This window comes from Muntiacus reevesi, chromosome 3 (genome assembly GCF_963930625.1).
Source record: "Muntiacus reevesi chromosome 3, mMunRee1.1, whole genome shotgun sequence".
NCBI classification, from domain to species: Eukaryota; Metazoa; Chordata; class Mammalia; order Artiodactyla; family Cervidae; genus Muntiacus; species Muntiacus reevesi.
This window is the reverse complement of record NC_089251.1, coordinates 244167692-244190135: the sequence shown is the minus strand read 5'-3', so window position 1 is coordinate 244190135 and position 22444 is coordinate 244167692. Positions and strand designations below refer to the sequence as shown.

At 40.0% G+C, this 22444-nt stretch overlaps 1 protein-coding gene across 1 annotated transcript in view; it reads right to left on the bottom strand.

Annotated features, from left to right (window-relative positions):
• Positions 1 to 22444, bottom strand: part of MYO3B (myosin IIIB) — a 421954-nt gene that overhangs the window by 225828 nt on the left and 173682 nt on the right. The window contains exons 12-16 of the mRNA XM_065928997.1: positions 9908 to 10004; positions 8830 to 8946; positions 8224 to 8328; positions 5441 to 5524; positions 4420 to 4622 (exon numbers count right to left, since the gene is read on the bottom strand). Of these exons, the coding sequence (XP_065785069.1) occupies positions 4420 to 4622; positions 5441 to 5524; positions 8224 to 8328; positions 8830 to 8946; positions 9908 to 10004 (606 nt within the window). The remainder of the gene's footprint in view (positions 1 to 4419; positions 4623 to 5440; positions 5525 to 8223; positions 8329 to 8829; positions 8947 to 9907; positions 10005 to 22444) is intronic.

Genomic DNA, 22444 nt, shown 5'->3' with positions numbered 1-22444 from the left:
TTCTTTCAAATACAATCTAAAAAATGTCATGCATCAGTCTACCTAGTCTTGTGGAATGTATCTGTTTTTAGGCCATTCTGGCTAAGGTGGGTGCTGCTGGACTGTGGTCTGTGGACTGCAGTCAGCTTATGATGGGACAAAAAACTGGAAAGTCTGTATCCATACATTTTATAGTAAGCGGTATTTCTATGATATCTGAGAATATGATGATTTTTCTGGTAATACATTTCAATTATATTTTACAAAAATAAAATCACAATTTATCATGAACTATTAAAAAAAAAATAGTCTTTCAACAAAGATAGTTGGAAAAGTCTTCTCTCTATCCTTACTTTCCTTTGGGGGTCAGTCTCTTCTGTTGATGCCCTAGGATTTTCACAAATCCTCACCTTGGCCAACGTAGCTCTGTGCAAAGAAATCTTATCTTCCTTCTACTCCTTGTCCCTGTCTGTGACGTGGGCCCCACTCTTTTCTTCAGTTTCTCTTGGATATTTTCCTGGATATTCTAGCCTTCCTCTACTTGATTATTCTGTCCAAGCTCACCTGGTACATTCTTATCTCTACTAGCCATTCCTCACCCATTTGTTCACTCAACTAATAAACTTACTGAGTGCCAAGTATGGCAGGCACTACACCAGATGCCAGGGATATGGGACAGAGGATTGCTGCTCTCTGGAGCTTCCTTCCAGTGATGGACAGAGATGAATCAGTAAGAAAACTGGTGATAAGGACTTTTAAAGAAACAATCAAAGGGCTGAGATGAACAACATTCACAGATGAGGGTCACTTGTGCCCAGTGAAGGGAAGGACTCTCAAAGGAAATAACACGAAAATGAAACTTTAAAGTGTGAGAAGAGAGTGGAAGGAGCTACAGGGAGAAGAGGGAAAGCATTTCAAGGAGACGGAGCAGCACGTACACAAAGGCTCTGAGCATGATATCCATGTAGGGACCAAAAGTCTGCTGGTGAGAAGCCGGTGGACAAGTGGGCAGGGCCAGCCCACACAGATCTTACCAGGCTATAATGAAGATTTTGTTATTATGCAAATAGAATTCTTTGAAGTGTTTGAAACTGTAAATGTGAGACTAGATTGTAAGAAGTTAAGATGGATGCAAGAAGACCAATCAGAAGGACTTGGCGAGAGAATCCTACTACGTGCCAGAGGAGAGCAGAACCAGAAAGATCGGACGACCAGAACTTACACAAGTCCCACCTTCTTCTCATCTAATGTCTTCAGTCTGTTTTACCCATCAGTGCTATCATACTGACTAAAATTAACAGCAATAATAAGTTATGGGTTACTAGAAACCAATTATTCTATATTTGGCAAAAGTCACATATCATCTCATTTAATTCTCATAACAGCCTGTGAGGTTGGCTTTGAAAGTGAGAGTATTAGCCGCTCAGTCATGTCTGACTCTTTGCAACCCCATGGACTATCGCCCACCAGGCTCCTCTGTCTATGGAATTTTCCAGACAAGAATACTGGGGCAGGTAGCCATTCCCTTCTCCAGGGGATCTTCCAGACTCAGAGATTGAACCCCGGTCTCCTGTATTAAAGGTGGATTCTTAACCATCTGAGCCACAAGAGGTTGGCCTTTTTATGTCCTCTTTTGTATATGAGGAAAGTAAGCTATAAGGGTAGTTCTATTAATAAGTGACAGAGCTATGATTAGAACCCTGCTTATATTTTCCTTGTAAAAGATCACTTTACATTTGAACACAGGAAACTACAATTTCCATTCTGTCAGAGGTAGTTTCCTAAACTTTAAAATAACCCTAATTTAGAAAGAAAGAAGCAGGGCACCTCATAAAAATTAATCAAGACACCACAGGGAAGCTAAAAATGACTGATGCTATCCTTTCATGCATTTGTTTAATTTTCAAGTCAGTCCCTATTTTGTGAGGAAACTGCAGGTATCTGATAAAAGAAGATGCTGGGGTTCTGAAACTAAAACAAGTCCTGTGGGTTCTACTTGCACAACCTCTCTCAGATTCATCAGCTCCCCTGCTTCCCCATCTCCACTGCTACCACCTCAGTTCAGGCTAACATTCTCTCTCAGGTTGATTTGAAAACAGCCTCCTAGTGGTCTCAATGTAATAGTACTTCTTGCATCTTCTCCAATCCATTTGCTCCACTGAAGCCAGAGCCATCATCTCATCATAACAAAATGCAAGTTGGGTTTTGTGACTCCCCTTCTTGAAAACATTAAATGGCTTCTTTTTACCTTTAGAATAAGGTTCGGAAGAATTGTCTTTAGAATAAGGTTCCTCAACCTGGCTCCAAAGCCCTGCATGATCCAGCCTCAGTCTTGTCTTTGCTTCTCTCTTCCCCCACCCCCTCCACTCCTGTCCCCATCCCATCTCTTTGGCTGACTTCTAGTGATCCTCAGGGCTCAGATTAAATGTCTCTCAACAGGAAACTCCCTCCTCCTAAGCTAGGCTATTGACCTTTCACCTATTTTACTTTCAGAGTGCCTTACATTGCTTTCTGGTACCTACCACAATTGTTATGCATTAAGCTTAGTTTTGTTTTTTTTTTCCTTAATGCCTGTGACTCTTCCCGCACCTGTCCCTCTCTCATCCCCCATCCACTCCAAGTTCCAAGAATACTAGGACCTTGTCTATTTTGTTTACTCTTGCAACCCCAACAGAGAGCACAACACTGGCATGCAGCAGGAATTCAATAGATAGTAAATGCATAAATGGAGCCATGCTCCTGAGGAAGTCTGATGTCCTCTAACAGTAATAATAATAGGAAGAGAGGCTAACTCTCTGATAACATGTACCAACCCAGGCACTTTTAAAAGTTCTTTTACATAAACAAACTCACTAATTTTCATGGCAAACTCATGAGGTCGGCTCTAGGAGCATCTTCACTTCACAGAAGAGGCTCAGAGAGGTTAGATGATGAGGTTAATTCTTAGGTAGCTTGATAAGGAGTCGGGGCCCTCGAGGAGAAGAAAGGGATAAACCTTTTTTCTGTATTGCTTTGTCTTAATCATATAAGACATTTTTTCTTAAACTCTGAGTTATTATGACAACAATGTTTAAGACTAACTTTCTTTAAGCCCAGAGCTAATGATTACACAACAAAACAAATCATCTTGCTCAAAGTTATGTTTTACCTTAAGCTCTGTACTAATGATTATATACGAACAATGCATCTTGCTCAAGGACATGTTTCTCCTTCTTAACAAGAATCTTCTGACTAATCTTATCTTAAGATGCATGTTGTGGGAGTGGGTCTGGTAAAAGTATATAAGGACTTGATAAGACTAGCGAGTGGGTCACTCTCTGTCCCCCTTCTGATGTGTGTCAGAAGCTTTCTTTGTCCTTTTTCACTGTAATAAAATTCTGCAACACAAAAGCTCTGCATGATCAAGACTGGTCCCTGAAAGTGAAAGTGAAAGTCGCTCAGTCATGTCTGACTCTTTGTGACCCCATAGATTGTACAAGTCCCTGGAATTCTCCAGGCCACAATACTGGAGTGGGAAGCCTTTCCCTTCTCCAGGGGATCTCCTTTCCCTTCTCTAGGGGATCTCCCCAACCCAGGGATCAAACCCAGGTTTCCCACATTGCAGGCAGATTCTTTACCAGCTGAGCCACAAGGGAAGCCTGAGAATACTGGAGTGGGTAGCCTATCCCTTCTCCAGCAGATCTTCCTGACCCAGGAATCGAACTGGGGTCTCCTGCATTGCAGGCAGATTCTTTAACTGAGCTATGAGGGCTAGATCTTCTTTGGAGATCATGAATCTGACATCGTTCTCCATAAGCTATCAGTGACATACCCAAGGTCACACAGTAAATGTCAGAGACAGCCTTGAACCAAGAGCAGTCCATGCTATTGACCACTACTGCTATGCTGCTATTTTTTTTTTTTTTTTTTTTTTTTTTTTGCTGCACCATGCAGCTTGTGGGATCTCAGTTCCCCAACCAGGGACTGAACCCTCAGCAGCAAGAGTCAGAATCCTAACCACCGGACCACCAGGCAAATTCCTATACTGCTCTTCTTAAAACAAAGTAAATTTTTCTTCTCTCAAACTAGGGGAAAATTAACATGTGGCATATTCTCAGTGCTTTTGTTTTTTTCTTAATAGACAAGCTCAATTTTAAGGGAACTAGTAATTTATAAAAGTAATTGCATATTATTAAATTCTACCTGGTATAACCAACTCCAGGGAATGGGCGTACCTATCCCAAAGTAATCCCATTCAGCCCTTTCTACTGTGCTTGTAAACATCTTTTAGGTTAGAAATCACCATTTATCCTTTCCTTAAGTCGTTTCTTGCCTTTGGGGAGGCTGAGGGTAGGAATGGGGGCAGGGATACTAAGAACAAAGAATGGAATGTAGCCATAAAAATTCTCAAAGCCTCCTGTCTACACTGTAGCACAAAACCTGAGAAAATAGGGCACCTACACCGCCTGTTTTATAACTCTGGATTTTTCAAGGAGATATTCAGAGATTCTTGCTCCCATCACAGCTCCAGTTGGTGTAAACATCATTTCCAGATATTTTCCAAAACGGCTGGAATTGTCATTGATGGCAGTGCATGCATTTCCAAAGGCTTCCACCAGAGAGTTGACTTGCAGAATTTTTTCTCTCAAGGTCTGATTATTTGCCTGTGCCAAACAAAGAACAGTCCAGTGGAGTCTCCAGAAACATTACTCCAGTAGAGCTGCCACACACCCCTCCCAGTCCACAAAAATCACATTTATCTTTTCGGGAAAAACTCCATCTGGGAAATTAGCATCAAACACCAGCACTGTTTTCTCAGATAAGCATCTCCCCTGGTGCAAAAGTATCAGATGAGGCTAGGTTAGGTCAGTTTTTATGACCAGCCACATTTCTCTTAAAATCCTTGACAGATAAAATGCCTAGAGTTTAGAAAGAATTTCAAATAGAGAGATTCCATCACTTTTCTCAGTTATTCATTATAATATTCAATAAAACTCCTCTGTAAAAAATACTTAAATTTGTTCTTAGTCTCATAATACACTGCTTATAAGTAATTGCTAGGCTATTTTTACAGCCATATCTTCAATGTCCATTTCACCAAGCTAAAAATTTCTATTTCCCTCAACTTTTGCTCAAAGATTTCTACTTTCCAATCCTTTAATCATCTTAGTGACTCCCCCGATCCTACTCCTAGTGTTTAACCACTTTTACTACTTAATGGCTAACTGTTTGTATTATACTGAGAACAAGAAAAATTAATTGCCAAATCTAGTAAATTCATGCTGGCATTATTTTCTTCACTACATGAAAGGAGGAGGACATGCTGACATCTTACAAGGCCTAGCAATCAGGAGGCGAACATAATAAAAATGGAATGTTTCTATGTACCCCCTAATAAAATCCAGTATTTCCATCATTTTAGAAATATGCAGTTACTCTGAAGGGACTTCAAGCCATAATACAGAAAGCAGGCCATCATTACCTTTCCCAAGAAGGTCAAATGCTGAACAATCAGGTGGGCACTTTCCGTCTTCCCAGAGCCACTTTCTCCGCTGATGACAATGCACTGATACAGAAAATGAAGTGTTGGTGAAGAATTCATGGCACAGTAAACATCCTGTGTGTTCAGCTGTGGTTTTCATATAACATTCACCACTGTTCACCTTAACTCTTCACTGAGCAATACATCTTAGGAATCTTTCCATTTCAGTACATTGAGAGCTTCTTTAACCTTTTCAGTCATTTGTGGCTCCTCTGTACAGATGTACCATAGTCTATTTAACCAGTCAGAATGGATACTTGAGTTTTTCCCTATGTTACTACAAGCAATACTGCAATGAACAGCCCTATGCGTGGGTCATTATATTTATGCAGGTTCATTTGTAGAATAAATTCCCAGAAATGGGGTTGTAGAACCAAAAGGTAAACACATTCATAAGTTTGATAGATAATACCAAATTGCTTTCCTAAGGACTGTATGAAAGTACCTATTCTGGAGCATTACCAACTGGGTATGTTGGATTTCCGCTATTCTGGTAGGCAAAACACTGCATCTCAGTACAGTTTTAATTTGCACTTTTATTATGAGTAAGATTGGGCATCTTTTCATAAGCTTAATGTCATTCATATTTTCCTTTTTTGTGTCCAGTCTATATCTTTTGCCTTCTTTTTTAAATATTATTGGTCTTTCTATCAGTTTTTTCTAGGAGCTCTTTATGTATAAAGGAGATTAGTGGGTGTGGTATAATAAAAACATATATTGGGTCTTTGCCTCTGGTTCCTGACTCTGAGCTCCTAAACTTTTGGAATGTCCTGAATGATAGAAGTGGTGGAGCAGCCTTTGTTATTCACAAACAAATCCCTTTCAAGCAAATGTAGCTACTAACCAAGTGGTTCAAGGTGGAGCCCAAGATAGCTTCAGGATGGGGGGTGATCACCAAAAAAGACCAAAAAAGATTTAGGGGGAGGGAACTTTCAGCCTTATCATTCCAACTTCTGGGGAGGAGAAAGGGGCTAGAGATTGATTGAGTCATAAAAACTCTTGAACAACGAGAATATGTGTGAATATGTTGCAAGCCTGGGAGGGGCCTGTGCCTAGAAAATGCATAGAACCTTTGCAGCATTTTCTCCCCTATATCTTGCCCTAAGCATCTCTTCCATTTGGCTGTTTCTGAGTTGTGCCCTTTATAAAAACCCAGTAAACACAAGTATTTTCTGAGTTCTGTGAGTCATTCTAGTGAATTATCAAACCTCAAGGGGATTGTGGGAATCCCTAAATTTGTAGTCAGTCAGGCAGAAGAGTGGGTAGCCTAGGCACCCCATTCACAACTGGCATTGAAGTACAGGTGGTCTTGTGGACTGAGCCCCGAACCTGTGAAATCTGTGCTAAATCTGGGAAGTTAGTATCAGAATTGAATGGAACTGAATTGTTAGACATCTGGTTGGCATCACGGAATTGGAGAACTGGCTAGTGTTGGTAGAGACACAACATTTGGTGTCAGAAGTGGTGTCAGAAAAAAGATAACACAGTGGGATAAATTTGTAACTTGAAAAACACATATATCTCCCTTCATTTACTCCTGTCTATGAATTCTGTCGACATTTCACAAATCTCTGGGAAAGGTAATAATTTGGAGAAGTCAAGTTTCTAACCTATAGTTAATCCATGTATTCCATTTTATATTTTGCACTATTAAAATTTCAAGTGTTCCTCAACAAATCCAAAACTGAACTTCACAGGTCTCAGGAAATATATACATTGTGCTTCTCTCATAAAAATTTTTCACGAAATTAGACGGTTTCTATTTCAAACAGAAGAAACACACAAGGGGAAAAACACATACGACAAGTAAAGGAAGGGCCAAGGCTGGATATACCACCACTGTGAACTGGAGGTCCAGACAGTTAAAATGTGTGGGTGAGTTTTCTGTTAACAGCACTGAGTTTAAGATTTGTGCAGTTTTTGCCCAATTCATCACAATGTCTTAGCAGCTAAACCGTGCGGTGCATGACCATTATCAGCCTGTTGTGCAATATTTCATACAAAAAGGACTGGACCATGAACTTTCTGAAAACTTCCTAGGAAAGAACTTAACTTCTGTCATTCTCCATCTTGTTTTTATTACAGTCATTACCACGTCATCAGTTTTGTGTTAGCTCTATGTTCTCATACTAGAATTATCTTATTATATTTTAGGGATTCCCTGATAGCTCAGTTGGAAAAGAACATGCCTGCAATGCAGGAGACCCCAGTTCAATATCTGGGTCAGGAAGACCTGCTGGAGAAGGGATAGGCTACCCACTCCAGTAATCTTAGGCTTCCCTTGCGGCTCAGCTGGTAAAGAATCTGCCTGCAATGTGGGAGACCTGGGTTCGATCCTTGGGTTGGGAAGATCCCCTGGAGAAGGGAAAGGCTAGCTACTCCAGTATTCTGGCCTAGATAATTCCATGGACTCTATAGTCCATGGAGTGGGAAAGACTTGGACACAGTTGAGCGAATTTCACCTTCCTCTATTATATTTTACCAGGGAAAATGAGTGTATTTGAGGAGGATGTCTCATATTTCTTGAAAAGGGTTTCTACATTCTCTTGTTCCTCTAGTTTATCACTACTCCTGTCGCACTGAGCTACTATTTCATTGCCTATTTCCTTGAGTCAGTATCAGCAACCAGAACGGCAAGTTCTTAGGAAAACTTAAGAGCTGCAAAGGAGGACAGAAAACATCCTATTGTGGGACTTGGTGGGGAAGGACAGTTAAGTTCTTACCTGGTCTTTGCTGAAAGTAACCATGCATTGGTAAGCAGCATCTGCTGATGCAAATATGTGGGGGGGATTTGAGGCACGTTTCACTCCATGATACAGTCTGGAAAACTGAAAAACATTAATTTAAAGAACTCTTCTAATGTCCCAGTACCCTTTGCCCATAAAACCAAGGCTTTGTCACTTTTCAGGGTAATTGTGGCATCAGGGAGGCTGTAGAGCAGAGGTTCTAGAGTCTACAGGCCTGACTTAAAATCCCAGTTCTTCACTTACTGGCTCCATAGCTTGTTCAAGGACACTAACTTCACTATGTGAAGTCTCCTCATCTACCAAATAGGCTTACTAATAATACCCACCATGCAGGGTCATGAGAAATATCCAAGGTAACCCAATGCCTGGTATACAGTAAACACTAATTGAATGTTAGCTGTTATCATTACATCTTAACTTAAAAAGTCACCCCCAAAATGTATGAATTTTGTTGCATTATTATTTTCAGTTTGGGATATGTCCACCCATGGTATTTTATTCTCACTTTTTCTCCCTTTTCATTTTTCCTTGAGATTTCAAATTTCCTGTTAAGGAGCCACATGCTCATAAAACATTCCTTACCTGTGGAGAGTATATGCTTAGATTCTGGAAGGGGTTTAAGGCAATTAAGATATCTCCAACATATGTGTAAATAAGTAAGTCCACATAACGCTTCTGCAGCTGATGAATAATTGTATCCTAAGAAGAAGATAAATAGTACCGAGAGTAAACATTATTTCTAGTCAAGGGAGAGATCCTAAAAATAACAATAAGTGTTTTCTTACAAGAAAAATTTTCTCCAAAAGATTAAAATAGTTCATTTAAATCATACCCTATTGATTAGGACCCTAATGATCGTAAATGCAGATATTCACCTTGAAAGAAGAAAAAATTAGGAATATGCTATTCAAAAGAATTCAGCCCATTTAGGACTTCCTAAAAAACACTGACATATCTGACAAAAATTTTGTTATTGTGAAAAAACTGTTTGACCCCATCCAAATGTTCTATTCAGAATTCGATTTAATAGGCCATTCCTATTAATAAAGTACAGATAAATTGTAACTTCATTTCTCAAAGCATTACACTTAAAATTTATGTGGTGGGAATGTAGAATTGAACACTTTTATATTACACTTTAGTGATTCATACATTGCATTTAAGGGTCCCCAGAGTTAGAAACAGCAGAAGCAGGTCCAATGCAATTAACAGCTCTATTAAACATGCATATTTTAAATGGGGATTATCACAATTTTCAAATTTGGAATTCAAGCTATATTAGCTTCACTATTTCCCTAAATGAAGCTCTTCTTTATGAAGAACAGACAACTGTCTTAATTTAAGGGTTAAATTGCACCATTCTATAAACAGAAAATAACTTCAGCTGATATAAAAACATCTTTTAAGCCTACAATATACAAGCCTTCATGGGAAAACTCCAAATCCTTTTCTCTTCATCATTTAGAACATTTAGGGGACTATAAATGAACACAGAACAACACGGGATCATAGTCACAGCAGCCAAACATCCTTGAGTTTCACCCCAAGGCTACACAAAGTTTCAAGTGACCTTAGCAGAACAGGGACCACAACAGAAAGATCAGACCAGTCATGTGAAACAAACGTCCTTGGTGAAAATTGCCTATTAAACATTTAGTACCTCATCCAGGACTTCCATATTGACCAAGTCATCCTCAAGGCAGTATTTTTCAGCATCTTCCACATGATAGGGTCTTTTGGTGTGCATCCTTTCATGCCTAGAGTTTATCCAGAGAATATTAGTACTAAGACGGTAAAAAAATATAGCAGAAACTAGGCCACAAGAACAATTCAGCCACTGTCTTATCACACAACATATTCAGAGACTTCAGAGAAGGGACAGGAAGCGCAAGCCTAGTCCAGGCCCCCAGCCCTCTCTCATCACTGCAGAACTTCCAGGGGAAATGGGTGCTCCAGCACTCAAGATTCCGCTGCGGTGAGGAGCACTGCCCATAGACTGTAGCACACCAGGCTTCCCTGTCCATTGCCAACTCCTGGAGTTTATTCAAACTCATGTCCATTGAGATGGTGATATCATCTAACCATCTTAACCTCTGTTGTCCCCTTCTCTCCTGCCTTCAGTCTTCCCCAGCATCAGGGTCTTTTCAAATGAGTCAGTTCTATGCTTCGGGTGGCCAAAGGATTGGAGTTTCAGCTTCAGCATCAGTCCCTCCAATTAATATTCAGGACTGATCTCCTTTAGGATGGACTGGTTGGATCTCCTTGCTGTCCAAGAGACTCTCAAGAGTCTTCTCCAACACCACAGTTCAAAAGCATCAATTCTTCAGCACTCAGCCTTCTTTATAGTCCAACTCTCACATCCATACATGACCACTGGAAAAACCATAGTTTTGACTAGAGGGACCTTTGTTGGCAAAGTAATATCTCTGCTTTTTTTTTGCTGTCTAGGTTGGTCATAGCTTTTCTTCCAAGGAGCAAGTGTCTCTTAATTTCAAGACTGCAGTCACCATCTGCAGTCATTTTGTAGCCCCGCAAAATAAAATCCCTTACTATTTCCACTGTATCCCCACCTATTTGCCATGAAGTGATGGGACCAGATGCCAGGATCTTAGTTTTCTGAATGTTCAGTTTTAAGCCAACTTTTTCACTCTCATCTTTCACTTTCATCAAGAGGTTCTTTAGTTCTTCTTCGTTTTCTGCCATAAGGGTCGTGTCATCTGCATATCTGAGGTTATTGATATTTCTCCTGGCAATCTTGATTCCAGCTTGTGCTTCCTCCAGCCCAGCATTTCTCATGATGTACTCTGCATAGAAGTTAAATAAGCAGGGTGACAACATACAGCCTTGTCATATTCCTTTCCCGATTAGGAACCAGTCTGTTGTTCTATGTCCAGTTCTAACTATTGCTTCTTGACCTCCATACAGATTTCTCAGAAGGCAGGTCAGGTGGTCTGGTATTCCCATCTCTAAGAATTTTCCACAGTTTGTTGTGATCCACATGGTCAAAGGCTTTGGCATAGTCAATAACGCAGAAGTAGATGTTTTTCTGGAACTCTCTTGCTTTTTTGATGATCCAATGGATGTTGGCAATTTGATCTCTAGCTCCTCTGTCTTTTCTAAATGCAGCTTGAACATCAGGAAGTTCACGGTTCATGTACTATTGAAGCCTGGCTTGGAGAATTTTTAGCATTACTTTGCTAGCGTGTGAGATGAACACATCTGTGCGGTAGTCTGAACATTCTTTGGCATTGCCTTTCTTTGGGATTGGAATGAAAACTGACCTATTCCAGTCCTGTGGTCACTGCTGAGTTTTCCAAATTTGCTAGCATATTGACTGCATCCCCTTTCCTGAATGACCACTATTTGGTGGGTATTCTTCCTGTCTATTTAAAAATACTGGTCATATACTGATATGTATTCATGAACAACACAGAGACTTTTTATGTTTAATTATAAAAATGATATCATACTGTTGGTTTCATTCTGCAAATTTACTTTTTTTTCAATCAACATCAGGATCCCCCTCACCTCCCTCTATATACATCCAGAGAAAAAGAGAGAGAGAGAGAGCTGTGATGATAGTGGGTATAAAAGGTAATAGAAATAGACAGACACACATACACATACATAGAGACAGAGAGAGACAAGAAACAATGGGGAGAGAGAGAAAGAGAGGGAGTGACCAAGTATCACTTTAATCATGGGGTAATATTACATCAGATAAATATATACCAATTTCTTTACCCAGTCTTATATTGATTAGCATTTAGGCTGATTCCAGCTTTTTACTATTATAAACAAAACAGCACTCAGTATCTTTATCTGCATCCCCTTGCACATATTTGTGAGATTTTCTCTAAGGGCTGTTACTCCCCAGGCATTTAAAAACTTGCTGCCTATTAAATTAAAAATTACTTCCTGATCCCTATTATTGATAGATTTGAAGAAGGAATATTTTAAGCATGGTATTGGTCATCTCTAGTACTAGAATCAATTTTGCTGCTAATTCATATAAAGTTCCAAAGTAGATGAAACTTAATTTCACTTAATAAAGTCAAATTTATAACCTGAGCATTTAAAAGTTGTTATTAAACAGAACAGTTTATTCATCTCTATTCTATCATATTAGTGATATGAAAGAAAAATCATTGGTTTGGAAAGCAGCTTTTTATAAAAACTCAGAGCTGCTTCTATCTAGCCACTTTGCTAAATAAAAAACTGAGAAGGTTCATATTTCTGGCCAAATCCTATTCATATAAAGCCCAATCACTTTTTTCCCTTAAAGTTCATCATAAAACCAAATACTATAACATATTTTTAGTAAACTAATTAAATTCTCATCATTAATTCAGCTAGTTTATCTCCTTCCTAAATTTATAGCTTGCAATCATATGAAATAGATTACGTTAGAGTTTATTTAAAGCATCTTTTAACAAAGAAAGTCAGGAATTTAATAACAAAGAAAGTCAGCCCTGGTTCCAGAGCAAGGACTCTCCATTCTCTCCCCATACTGAATGCAAGTAAATATGCTGGACACAATGCATGGTATTCTGAGAGGTACATGATAACAGGCTGACTAAGGGAATCAGAATTCAAAATATCACTGAATGAAATGGCAAGTTTCCTAGGAATTTTTTTCTTCCAGTAACTCCTGACCTGAACTTGAAGTCAGCCTGATCTGCATACAGGGATGTCAATCTTCACACTGTGTGGCATTTTTATAACCAACTAAAAATGGAAGTACTGACAAACCTCAGTTGCAGTATCACAAATAAACTCTATTACAAAGTCCTGACTTTAACTATGAACATGTACAATGCAATATTGAAAGACTGAAACTATTATCTTCTGAACTCATAGAGTTAATCTATATGCCAATCTATCTGTCTCACAGATTTAACCTCCAGGAATTATGCAGATGCTATCTGCAGATATGAAACTTGATTCTCATAAAATCTCCAGTAATATTTTATAAACAACAAAAAACTTTTAAAAGATTTAACCTGCTGTCATTAGCATGTATGACCTTTCCTCATGTGTATAAGCAATTAACTTTCCTAGAATTATTTGCTCCCAAAATTGAAACTAGTAATCTAGAAGCTGATGTAGATGCAAGGTATTTCCATTCTGATGAAGGCCAGTTCATTTTCTCAACCAGGGAAATAAACATGTGCCAGCCCTATCTCTATCTTCCTCAACTAGTGTTCTTCTGAAACTGCTACCTGCTTCATTTTCCTGCTTTGGATACAGGAAAAGTTTAGAGAGCACAAAGAGAAAAAATTATTTACTCCAATTTTTATATTTTAAAATTGACATTATTCTAGATTACATATTTATTCAAAGTGTTACACGGTTTTATATTTGTGCATTTTTAGTTGAAATTAATCAAAATAAATTTGGATTAATGTTTTTACAGTTTTCTTGAGTTAAATAATTTGTTGTCACTGGTTAACAGATGACACCACCCTTATGGCAGAAAACAAAGAAAACTAAAGAGCCTCTTGATGAAAGTGAGAGATGAGAGTGAAAAAGTTGGCTTAAAACTCAACATTCAGAAAACTAAGATTATGGCATCTGGCTCCATCACTTCACAGCAAACAGATGGGAAAACAGTGGAAACAGAGACAGACTAATTTTTTTTTTTGGGGGGGGGGGGCTCCAAAATGACTGCAGATGGTGACGGCAGCCATGAAATTAAAAGACGCTTGCTCCTTGGAAGAAAAGCTATGACCAACCTAGACAGCATATTAAAAAGCAGAGACATTACTTTGTTGTTGTTGTTTCATTTATTAGTTGGAGGCTAATTACTTTGCAATATTGTAGTGGTTTTTGCCATATATTGATATGAATCAGCCATGGATTTACATGTGTTCCCCATCCCGATCCCCCCTCCCACCTCCCTCCCCATCCCATCCCTCTGGGTCTTCCCAGCGCACCAGCCCTGAGCACTTGCAGAGACATTACTTTGCCAACAAAGGTCCATCTAGTCAAAGCTATGGTTTTTCCAGTAGTCATGTATGGATGTGAGAGTTGGACTATAAAGAAAGCTGAGCATGGAAGAATTGATGCTTTTGAATTGTGGTGTTGAAGACTCTTGAGAATCCCTTGGACTGCAAGGAGATCCAACCAGTCCATCCTAAAGGAAATCAGTCCTGAATATTAATTGGAAGGACTGATGCTGAAGCTGAAACTCCAATCCTTTGGCCACCTGAAGCATAAAACTGACTCATTTGAAAAGACCCTGATGCTGGGAAAGATTGAAGGCGGGAGGAGGAGACAACAGAGGGTAAGATGGTTGGATGGCATCACTGACTCAATGGACATGAGTTTGAGTAAACTCTAGGAGTTGGCAATGGACAGGGAAGCCTGGCGTGCTGCAGTCCATGGGGTCACAAAGAGTCGAACACAACAGAGCAACTGAACTGAACTGGTCAACTTAAAATTTCTTTTAAATTCAAATGCTCCACCTAGTGCCTTACTTGAGAATAGCATCTATTATCAATTGAATGGGTAAGTCTAGCGATCTCTTCAAGAAAATTAGAGATACCAAGGGAACATTTCATGCAAAGATGGGAATAATAAAGGACAGAAATGGTATGGACCTAACAAAAGAAGAAGATATTAAGAAGAGGTGGCAAGAATACACAGAAGAACTATACAAAAAAGATCTTCACGATCCAGATAAAACAATGGTGTGATCACCAACCTAGAGTCAGACATCCTGCAATGCAAAGTCAAGTGGGCCTTAGGAAGCATCACCACAAACAAAGCTAATGGAGGTGATGGAATTCCAGTTGAGCTATTTCAAATCCTAAAAGATGATGCTGTGACAGTGCTGCACTCAATATGCCAGCATATTTGGAAAACTCAGCAGTGGCCACAGGACTGGGAAAGGTCAGTTTTCATTCCAATCCCAAAGAAAGGCAATGCTAAAGAATGCTCAAACTACCACACAACTGCGTTTATCTCACACGCTGGTAAAGTAATGCTCAAAACTCTCCAAGCCAGGCTTCAACAGTACGTGAACTTCCAGATGTTCAAGTTGGACTTAGAAAAGGCAGAGGAACCAGAGATCAAATTGCCAACATCCACTGGAACATTGAAAAAGCAAGAGAGTTCCAGAGAAACAACTACTTCTGCTTTATTGACTATGCCAAAGCCTTTGATTGTGAGGACCACAACAAACTCTGGAAAATTATTAAAGAGAAGGGGATACCAGACCAACTGACCTGCCTCTTGAGAAACCTGTATGCAGGTCAGGAAGCAACATTTAGAACTGGACATGGAACAACAGATTGGTTCCATATTGGGAAAAGAGTACGTCAAGGCTGTGTATTGTCACCCTGCTTATTTAATTTATATGCAGAGTACATCATGAGCAATGCTAGGCTGGAGGAAGCACAAGCTGGAATCAAGATTGCCAAGAGAAATATCAATAACCTCAGATATGCAGATGACATGACCCTTATGGCAGAAAGTAAAGAAGAACCAAAGAGTGTCCTGTTGAAAGTGAAAGATGAGAGTGAAAAAGTTGGCTTAAAACTCAACATTCAGAAAACTAAGATCATGGCATCCGGTCCCATCACTTCATGGCAAATAGATGGGGAAACAGTGGAATCAGTGACAGACTTTATTTTGCGGGGCTCCAAAATGACTACAGATGATGACTGCAGCCTTGAAATTAAAAGATGCTTACACCTTGGAAGAAAAGCTATGACTAACCTAGACAGCATACTAAAAAGCAGAGATACTACTTTGCCAACAAAGGTCCATCTAGTCAAAGCTATGGTGTTTCCAGTAGTCATGTATGGATGTGAGAGTTGGACCATAAAGAAAGTTGAGCACTGAAGAATTGATGCTTTTGAACTGTGGTGTTGGAGAAGACTCTGAGAGTCCCTTGGACTGCAAGGAGATCCAACAAGTCCATCCTAGTCCTGAATATTCACTGGAGAGACTTGATGCTGAAGCTGATACTCCAATTCTTTCGCCACCTGATGAAAGGAACTGACTCATTGGAAAAGACCCTGATCCTGGGAAAGATTGAAGGCAGGAGGAGAAGGGGATGACAGAGGATGGAATGGATGGATGGCATCACTGTCTCAATGGACATGAGTTTGAATAAACTCCAGGAGTTGGCGATGGACAGGGAGGCCCAGAGTGCTGCAGTCCACGGGATAGCAAAGAGTCAGACGTGACTGAGCAACTGAACTGAGCTGAACTGGACTACAGCCCACCATGGTCCTCTGTCTACCAAATTTCCCAGGCAAGAGTACTCGAGTGGGTTGTCATTTCCTTCTCCAGGGTATATTCCTGGCTCAGGGATGAAACACAAGTGTCCTGCTTGGCAGGTGGATTCTTTACTACTGAGTCATCTGGGAAGCCCCATACCATCCTACTGAGAGCCAAATATGAATGAAGTTACCACCTAGATAACTTTAAGTACATTAGTTCTATCTTGATCTGAAATTTAAACTTATATCCATCAAATAAACATTATAATACACGGATTAAAAAATACAAGAATTAGTTGGGTGGAAATCTCTAAAGTATCACCCCATTTTTTCATTTAAACATAGTTTGACCATAATTCCAATAAATCAGCATCTTTTCAATTATATTAAATGAATTTGATATAGCTACCTTCTCCAGGCAGTAAGAATCAGTGACAGAGGCAGAAAGTTAAACATCAATTCACTTAGTTATAGACAGACGGATAGAGACAGTTACGCTGTTCAGTCATGTCCGACTCTTTGCAACCCCGTGGACTGCAGCATGGCAGGCTTCCCTGTCCTTCACCATCTCCCAAAGCTTGCTCAAACTCATGTCCATTGAGTTGGTGATGCCATCCAACCATCTCATCCTCTGTTGTGTCCTTCTCCTCCTGCCTTCAATCTTTCCCACCATTGGGGTCTTTTCTAAAAAGTTGGCTCTTCACAACAGGTGGGAAAGTATTGGAGCTTCAGCATCAGTCCTTCCAATGAATATTCAGGACTGATTTCCTTTAGGATGGACTTGTTTGATCTCCTTGCAGTCCAAGGGAGTCTCAAGAGTCACAGTTCAAAAGCATCAATTCTTTGACGCTCAGTCTTCTTTACAGTATGGATTTGTTTCTTGTCTCTTAGGAAAATCCTTAACCTCCTATATGCCAATCATCTTCAGCACTTGATGAAGCAATCATTCAAAATTCGTGATTTACACAGGAGTCCAAGAAACCAATAGTGTATGTGTGTGTGTGTGTGTGTGTGTGTGTGTGTGTATGGCGTTACATGTTTACAGGTAAAAGAGGAAGCAAGTAAGTAAGACTTACTGGGAAAACCTCAGCAGTTAAGCGGTGAAGTAAATATCTGTTTTTAAAGGTCATTGCTGCTGTTTGAAAAGAAATCAGAAAAGTTGAGGTCATTGTTTTAATCATTGTTTTAAAGCCTTAGGCAAATTGCAAGGGTATAATCAAAATCCATTAAACAGAGCAGGAAACAACCAGCAACTTAATTGCTCTACCAAGTAATACTTGGTAATAGACCCTTGGCATTTGAGGGTTTAACATTTGTGGTTTCAGCTAATCCCAAACCATCCACTGGGAAAGGAACAACATGCTGGATTTTGCGATTTTCCTGAGGCCAGAAGTTGAATCCACAGTGGAAGGTTGGGAGGTGGGAGAGGGTTGGGTCACAGCACAGCCAGCCATTGCTTTCCCTGCCTCCACTCCCACTGCAGACAGTGGTTTTTACTCTTCTCCCACTAACCCTTGTGAAGTGTTTTTTTTAATAATTCATGTCTTCTCTAACTTTGATAGTGACAGGACACACCAGATGACATTGATGAATTCAGGGGTTTCCAGAAGTGAGTTGGGGAAAAAGCCCTTTTGAAAGTCAAAGAAATGGGAGCTGATGTAAAGGAAATGGCCAAATTGTTTCACAGAATCCTTGACAGCTTAAGCAAAAATGTAGCTGTAAACTGTTGTTCATGGAATATCAGCGTTATTTAACCTCCTTCAAGAGAGAGTCAGCCTTGGATACATAACCTCTCTACTGTTCCTGAATTCAACATATACTATAGCAAAATTATAAATTACTGGAAAAACTTAAATTCCAATAGTTTCACTCATTTAATCAGCATCAAGAATTGGTATCAAATCTCAGATAGCACAACATAATGTGAAGTCGGAATGGATCAGTCTAGCTGTCCCCCAAAACTGTACCATTCAGAACAGCTAGAATGCTTAGACCAGGAGTGAGCACCTGGGGCTCACCACTTAAGCCCTTTTTTTATTCTGTGAATGAAAAATACTGCCTGCCTTATCAGTGAACAAAGGATGTTGCAGCCATCAAGCCATCACATTACAACCTCTCTGATGGTGAGCTCTGAGGAAATTCAGGATGGAAACTGGATGCCTGATGCCCACCATTTAGCAGTCAACTGCTCCAGCCACCCTGGATGGTGCACCCCGAGGAGACACAGAATGGGAAAGCACAGGATGCTGGCCCCAGATAGCTAAGGTGCATATCAAAGGAATGATGCCAGGGAGCCCACAGTCTTGTATCTTCCCATACATAGAGAAGCGCTAAATTCCTTAACTTGAGATATCTGGATTTCTTTAATTAACTGTAATCTTTGGATGTTCTGACCATTTGGTCTTCATTGCAAAAAAAAAAAAAAAAAAAAAGGAAAAAACTTCTACATATCCTGGATCTCCACCTTGCCTCTTTGGAGCAGTTCCCCAGAGTTACCTGAGATGTTGTGTCCCAGGCTTAGGTCCTCAGTTTTGTCCACCAAGTAAAACATAACTCTCAATATTTAGGTTGTACATTTTTTTTCAGTTGACAACATAAGTACAGATTCTGCTCTATTGTGAATAAGTCCCCCAAGATTCCTAACCTCACTCCTGAATATTCATCTTATTTCCTCATCACAGCTGGAATGGACCATTTCCCTATAACATTCCTGTTCCCCCCTCCCCCACCTTCTATCCACTGACAGTGAGGGAATGGGGGAAAGGAGCGTCTTCCTTGCTCCCCTCTGCCTCTTCCCATCCATTGTTCTCCCTGACCGGTCTCTCTCTTTTAAAAAGTTCACATGACACTTTTGTGTCATCTTCTCCAGCACTTGACCCCCATTTTCCTTTCTCTCTACTCCTTCTCCTGATACCAGGCTTTGGTTTTCCCATACTCTACCAATCACTCCTCGTTCTACTCTTTCCCCCCTTCTCACTACTGCACTTGACTAGTCTTTTGCAGACCTGCCCCCATTCCAGGCATTAAATACATTGTTCTTGTCTTGATTTTAATTTTAAAAATTTGGAAGTCAACACTATCTTATCATTGAGACAAGAGCTGGGACTTTATTTTTTGGGGCTCCAAAATCACTGCAGATGGTGACTGCAGCCATGAAATTAAAAGATGCTTGCTCCTTGGAAGAAAAGTTATGACCAACCTAGACCACTTATTAAAAAGCAGAGACATTACTTTGCCAACAAAGGTCTGTCTAGTCAAAGCTATGGTTTTTCCAGTAGTCCTATATGGATGTGAGAGTTGGACTATAAAGAAAGCTGAGTGCTGAAGAAGTGATGCTTTTGAACTGCTTTTTGAACTGCTGGAGAAGACTCTTGAGAGTCCCTTGGACAGCAAGGAAATTCAATCAGTCTGTCCTAAAGGAAATCAGCCCTGAATATTAATTGGAAGGACTGATGCTGAAGCTAAAACTACAATACTCTGGCCACCTGATGGGAAGAACTGAGTCATTTGAAAAGACCCTGATGCTGGGAAAGATTGAGGGCAGAAGAGAGGGGACGACAGAGGATGAGATGGTTGGATGGCATCACCAACTCAATGGACATGAGTTTGAGTAAACTCAGGGAGTTGGTGATGGACGGGGAGGCCTGGCATGCTGCAGTCCATGGGGTTGCAAAGAGTCAGACACAACTGAGTGGCCAAACTGAACCAATCACTTTGTTAATTCTTTTCACTTTGTGATTTCAAGAGTCTTCTTTGTTGATTCTTTAAAAATTTTTATTTCTCCTCTACTGGAGTTGTCCACAATTGTGCTGTGACTAGTTCCCAGTAATCTCTCAAAGGTTCCTGAGAACTCAGCTCTACAATCTCTTTTCTCACCATCCTTTCACTGCATCTGCTCTTTGTCTTCATTGTAACTGCCAGTCCCCTGACCCAGACACATGTTCAAAGTCAATAAACCACCCTGGCTTCACTTTTCTTCCACACTCCCAAAGACCTCAGGGATACACTCCTACTCAGATTCTTTTGCCCCCGTGTCCGTCCATAATGTCTATCCAAGCCAGTCTCCAACCTGAAGAAGAGCACAGCATCTGCTTTGTGTCCTCCTGCTCTTGTGGCTAAGAATTGCTAGAGATGATAGATGGAAAAGGTGACAGTGTTGATGGTACAACTTTACAGAGGTTCTAATGCCAAATGGTCTCCTGAATGTTCTACATGCATCATCTTAAACACTGATTAATTCTACTAAAATACATTGCTATTTGATGAAGTTCCACCTGGGTTTTCTGTGCTATTGAGTAATAGTTACATCCATCTTTAATAAACTCTTTATCATATTTGTCATATTGGCTATTTCAAAGATTTAACACTTCCCTGGAGCCCACAGCCCATTTCCAACTTTGAGACCACTTTGCTTATTTTTTTGGAAAGCTAAAGACCATAAATTTCCTCATAGCATCTCCTCTTCCCCCTGCCCTTCACATTTTCTGGGTATCACATAATCTTTCTGTGTCTTTCCCAACCAAGACGTGTTTTCTAAGGTCAATCTTTCTCTGAGGCGCTTGATCCTCCCCTCTTGTGCTTCCTCTCTTAACTTCTCTGTGTTTTCAATGTCTCCTTCTTTAGAAGATCCTTCCCTTACCTATCCAAGTTCTTCCCCATTATGCCTTCTGCTGCCTTCTGCTCCACAGCCCCCTGAAAATGCCAACTTTTCTCTCCTCTTGGGAAAGTACTAAAGTGGATAGAACATTCCCTGCCTTTGCAGGAACAGTAAAGCATGTTCACCCTCTAGGCTATAGTTCTCATTTCTCTACATTAACTCTCAAAACTAAACAAGTCTGTGCAGCTGAGGGGCCCAGTACTGTCTAGACTATTGAAGAATGCTTCTTTGGGCAGAAAGCTAGAACCTTTGTGTAAATCTGTAAGTACATAGCATAGCATGGACTGTGTAGGGCATCTGATAGGATATGAAGAGGAAGCAAAGCCTTTTTACTGGTCTTTGTCTCTCAGTGTCTTGCAGTTTCTATTTGATTGCAGTCTGAACCAGGGTAAGGAGCCCAATTCGGGTAGACCCTGTAACACTTCTCTCTTTCCAATTCACCACTAAATCCTGATGATACTCTTATTGTAATATAAGGTTGGTGCAAAAGTAATTGCGGTTTTGCATTGTTGAGGTTTGCCATTTTATATTCAAATACATTCTCAAAGAAATGTGGTTAGGTTATTCATCATTTAAATACACTTCTTTATGGTTTTTTTTTTTTTTTTTTTGCTAATGACATTACTTGCTATCTATATTTATTTTAGACTGGGGAAATGATGTTAGACAGAAAGCAAATTCAAGTGATTTTCTTATTCAAGTTCAAAATGGGTCATAAAGCAGCAAAGACAACTTGCAACATCAACAATGCATTTAGCTCAGGAGCTGCTAATGAACGTATACTGCAGTGGTGGGTCAAGAAGTTTTGCAAAGGAGACAAGAGCCTTAAAGATGACGAGAGCAGTGGTCAGTCATGGGAAGTTCACAGTGACCAACTGAGAGCAATCATCAAAGCTAATCCTCTTATAACTAAGTGAGAAGTTGCTGAAGAACTTCAACATCGACCATTGTATGATCATTGTACATTTGAAGCAAATTGGAAAGGTGAGAAAGCTTGACAAGTGGATGCCTCATGAGCTGACCAGGAATCAAAAAAATCATCACTTTGAAGTATCGTCTTCACCTGTTCTACACAACAACAACAAACCATTTCTTTATTGGATTGTGATATGTGACAGAAAGAGGATTTCACAATGACTAGCCTAGTGACAGGACAGAGAAGAAGCTCCAAAGTACTTCCCAAAGCTAAACTTGTACCCAAAAAAAAGGTCATGGTCACTGTTTGGTGGTCTGCTGCTGGCCTGATCCCCTACAGCTTCCTGAATCCTGACAAAACCATTACATCTAAGAAGTATACTCAGCAAATCAA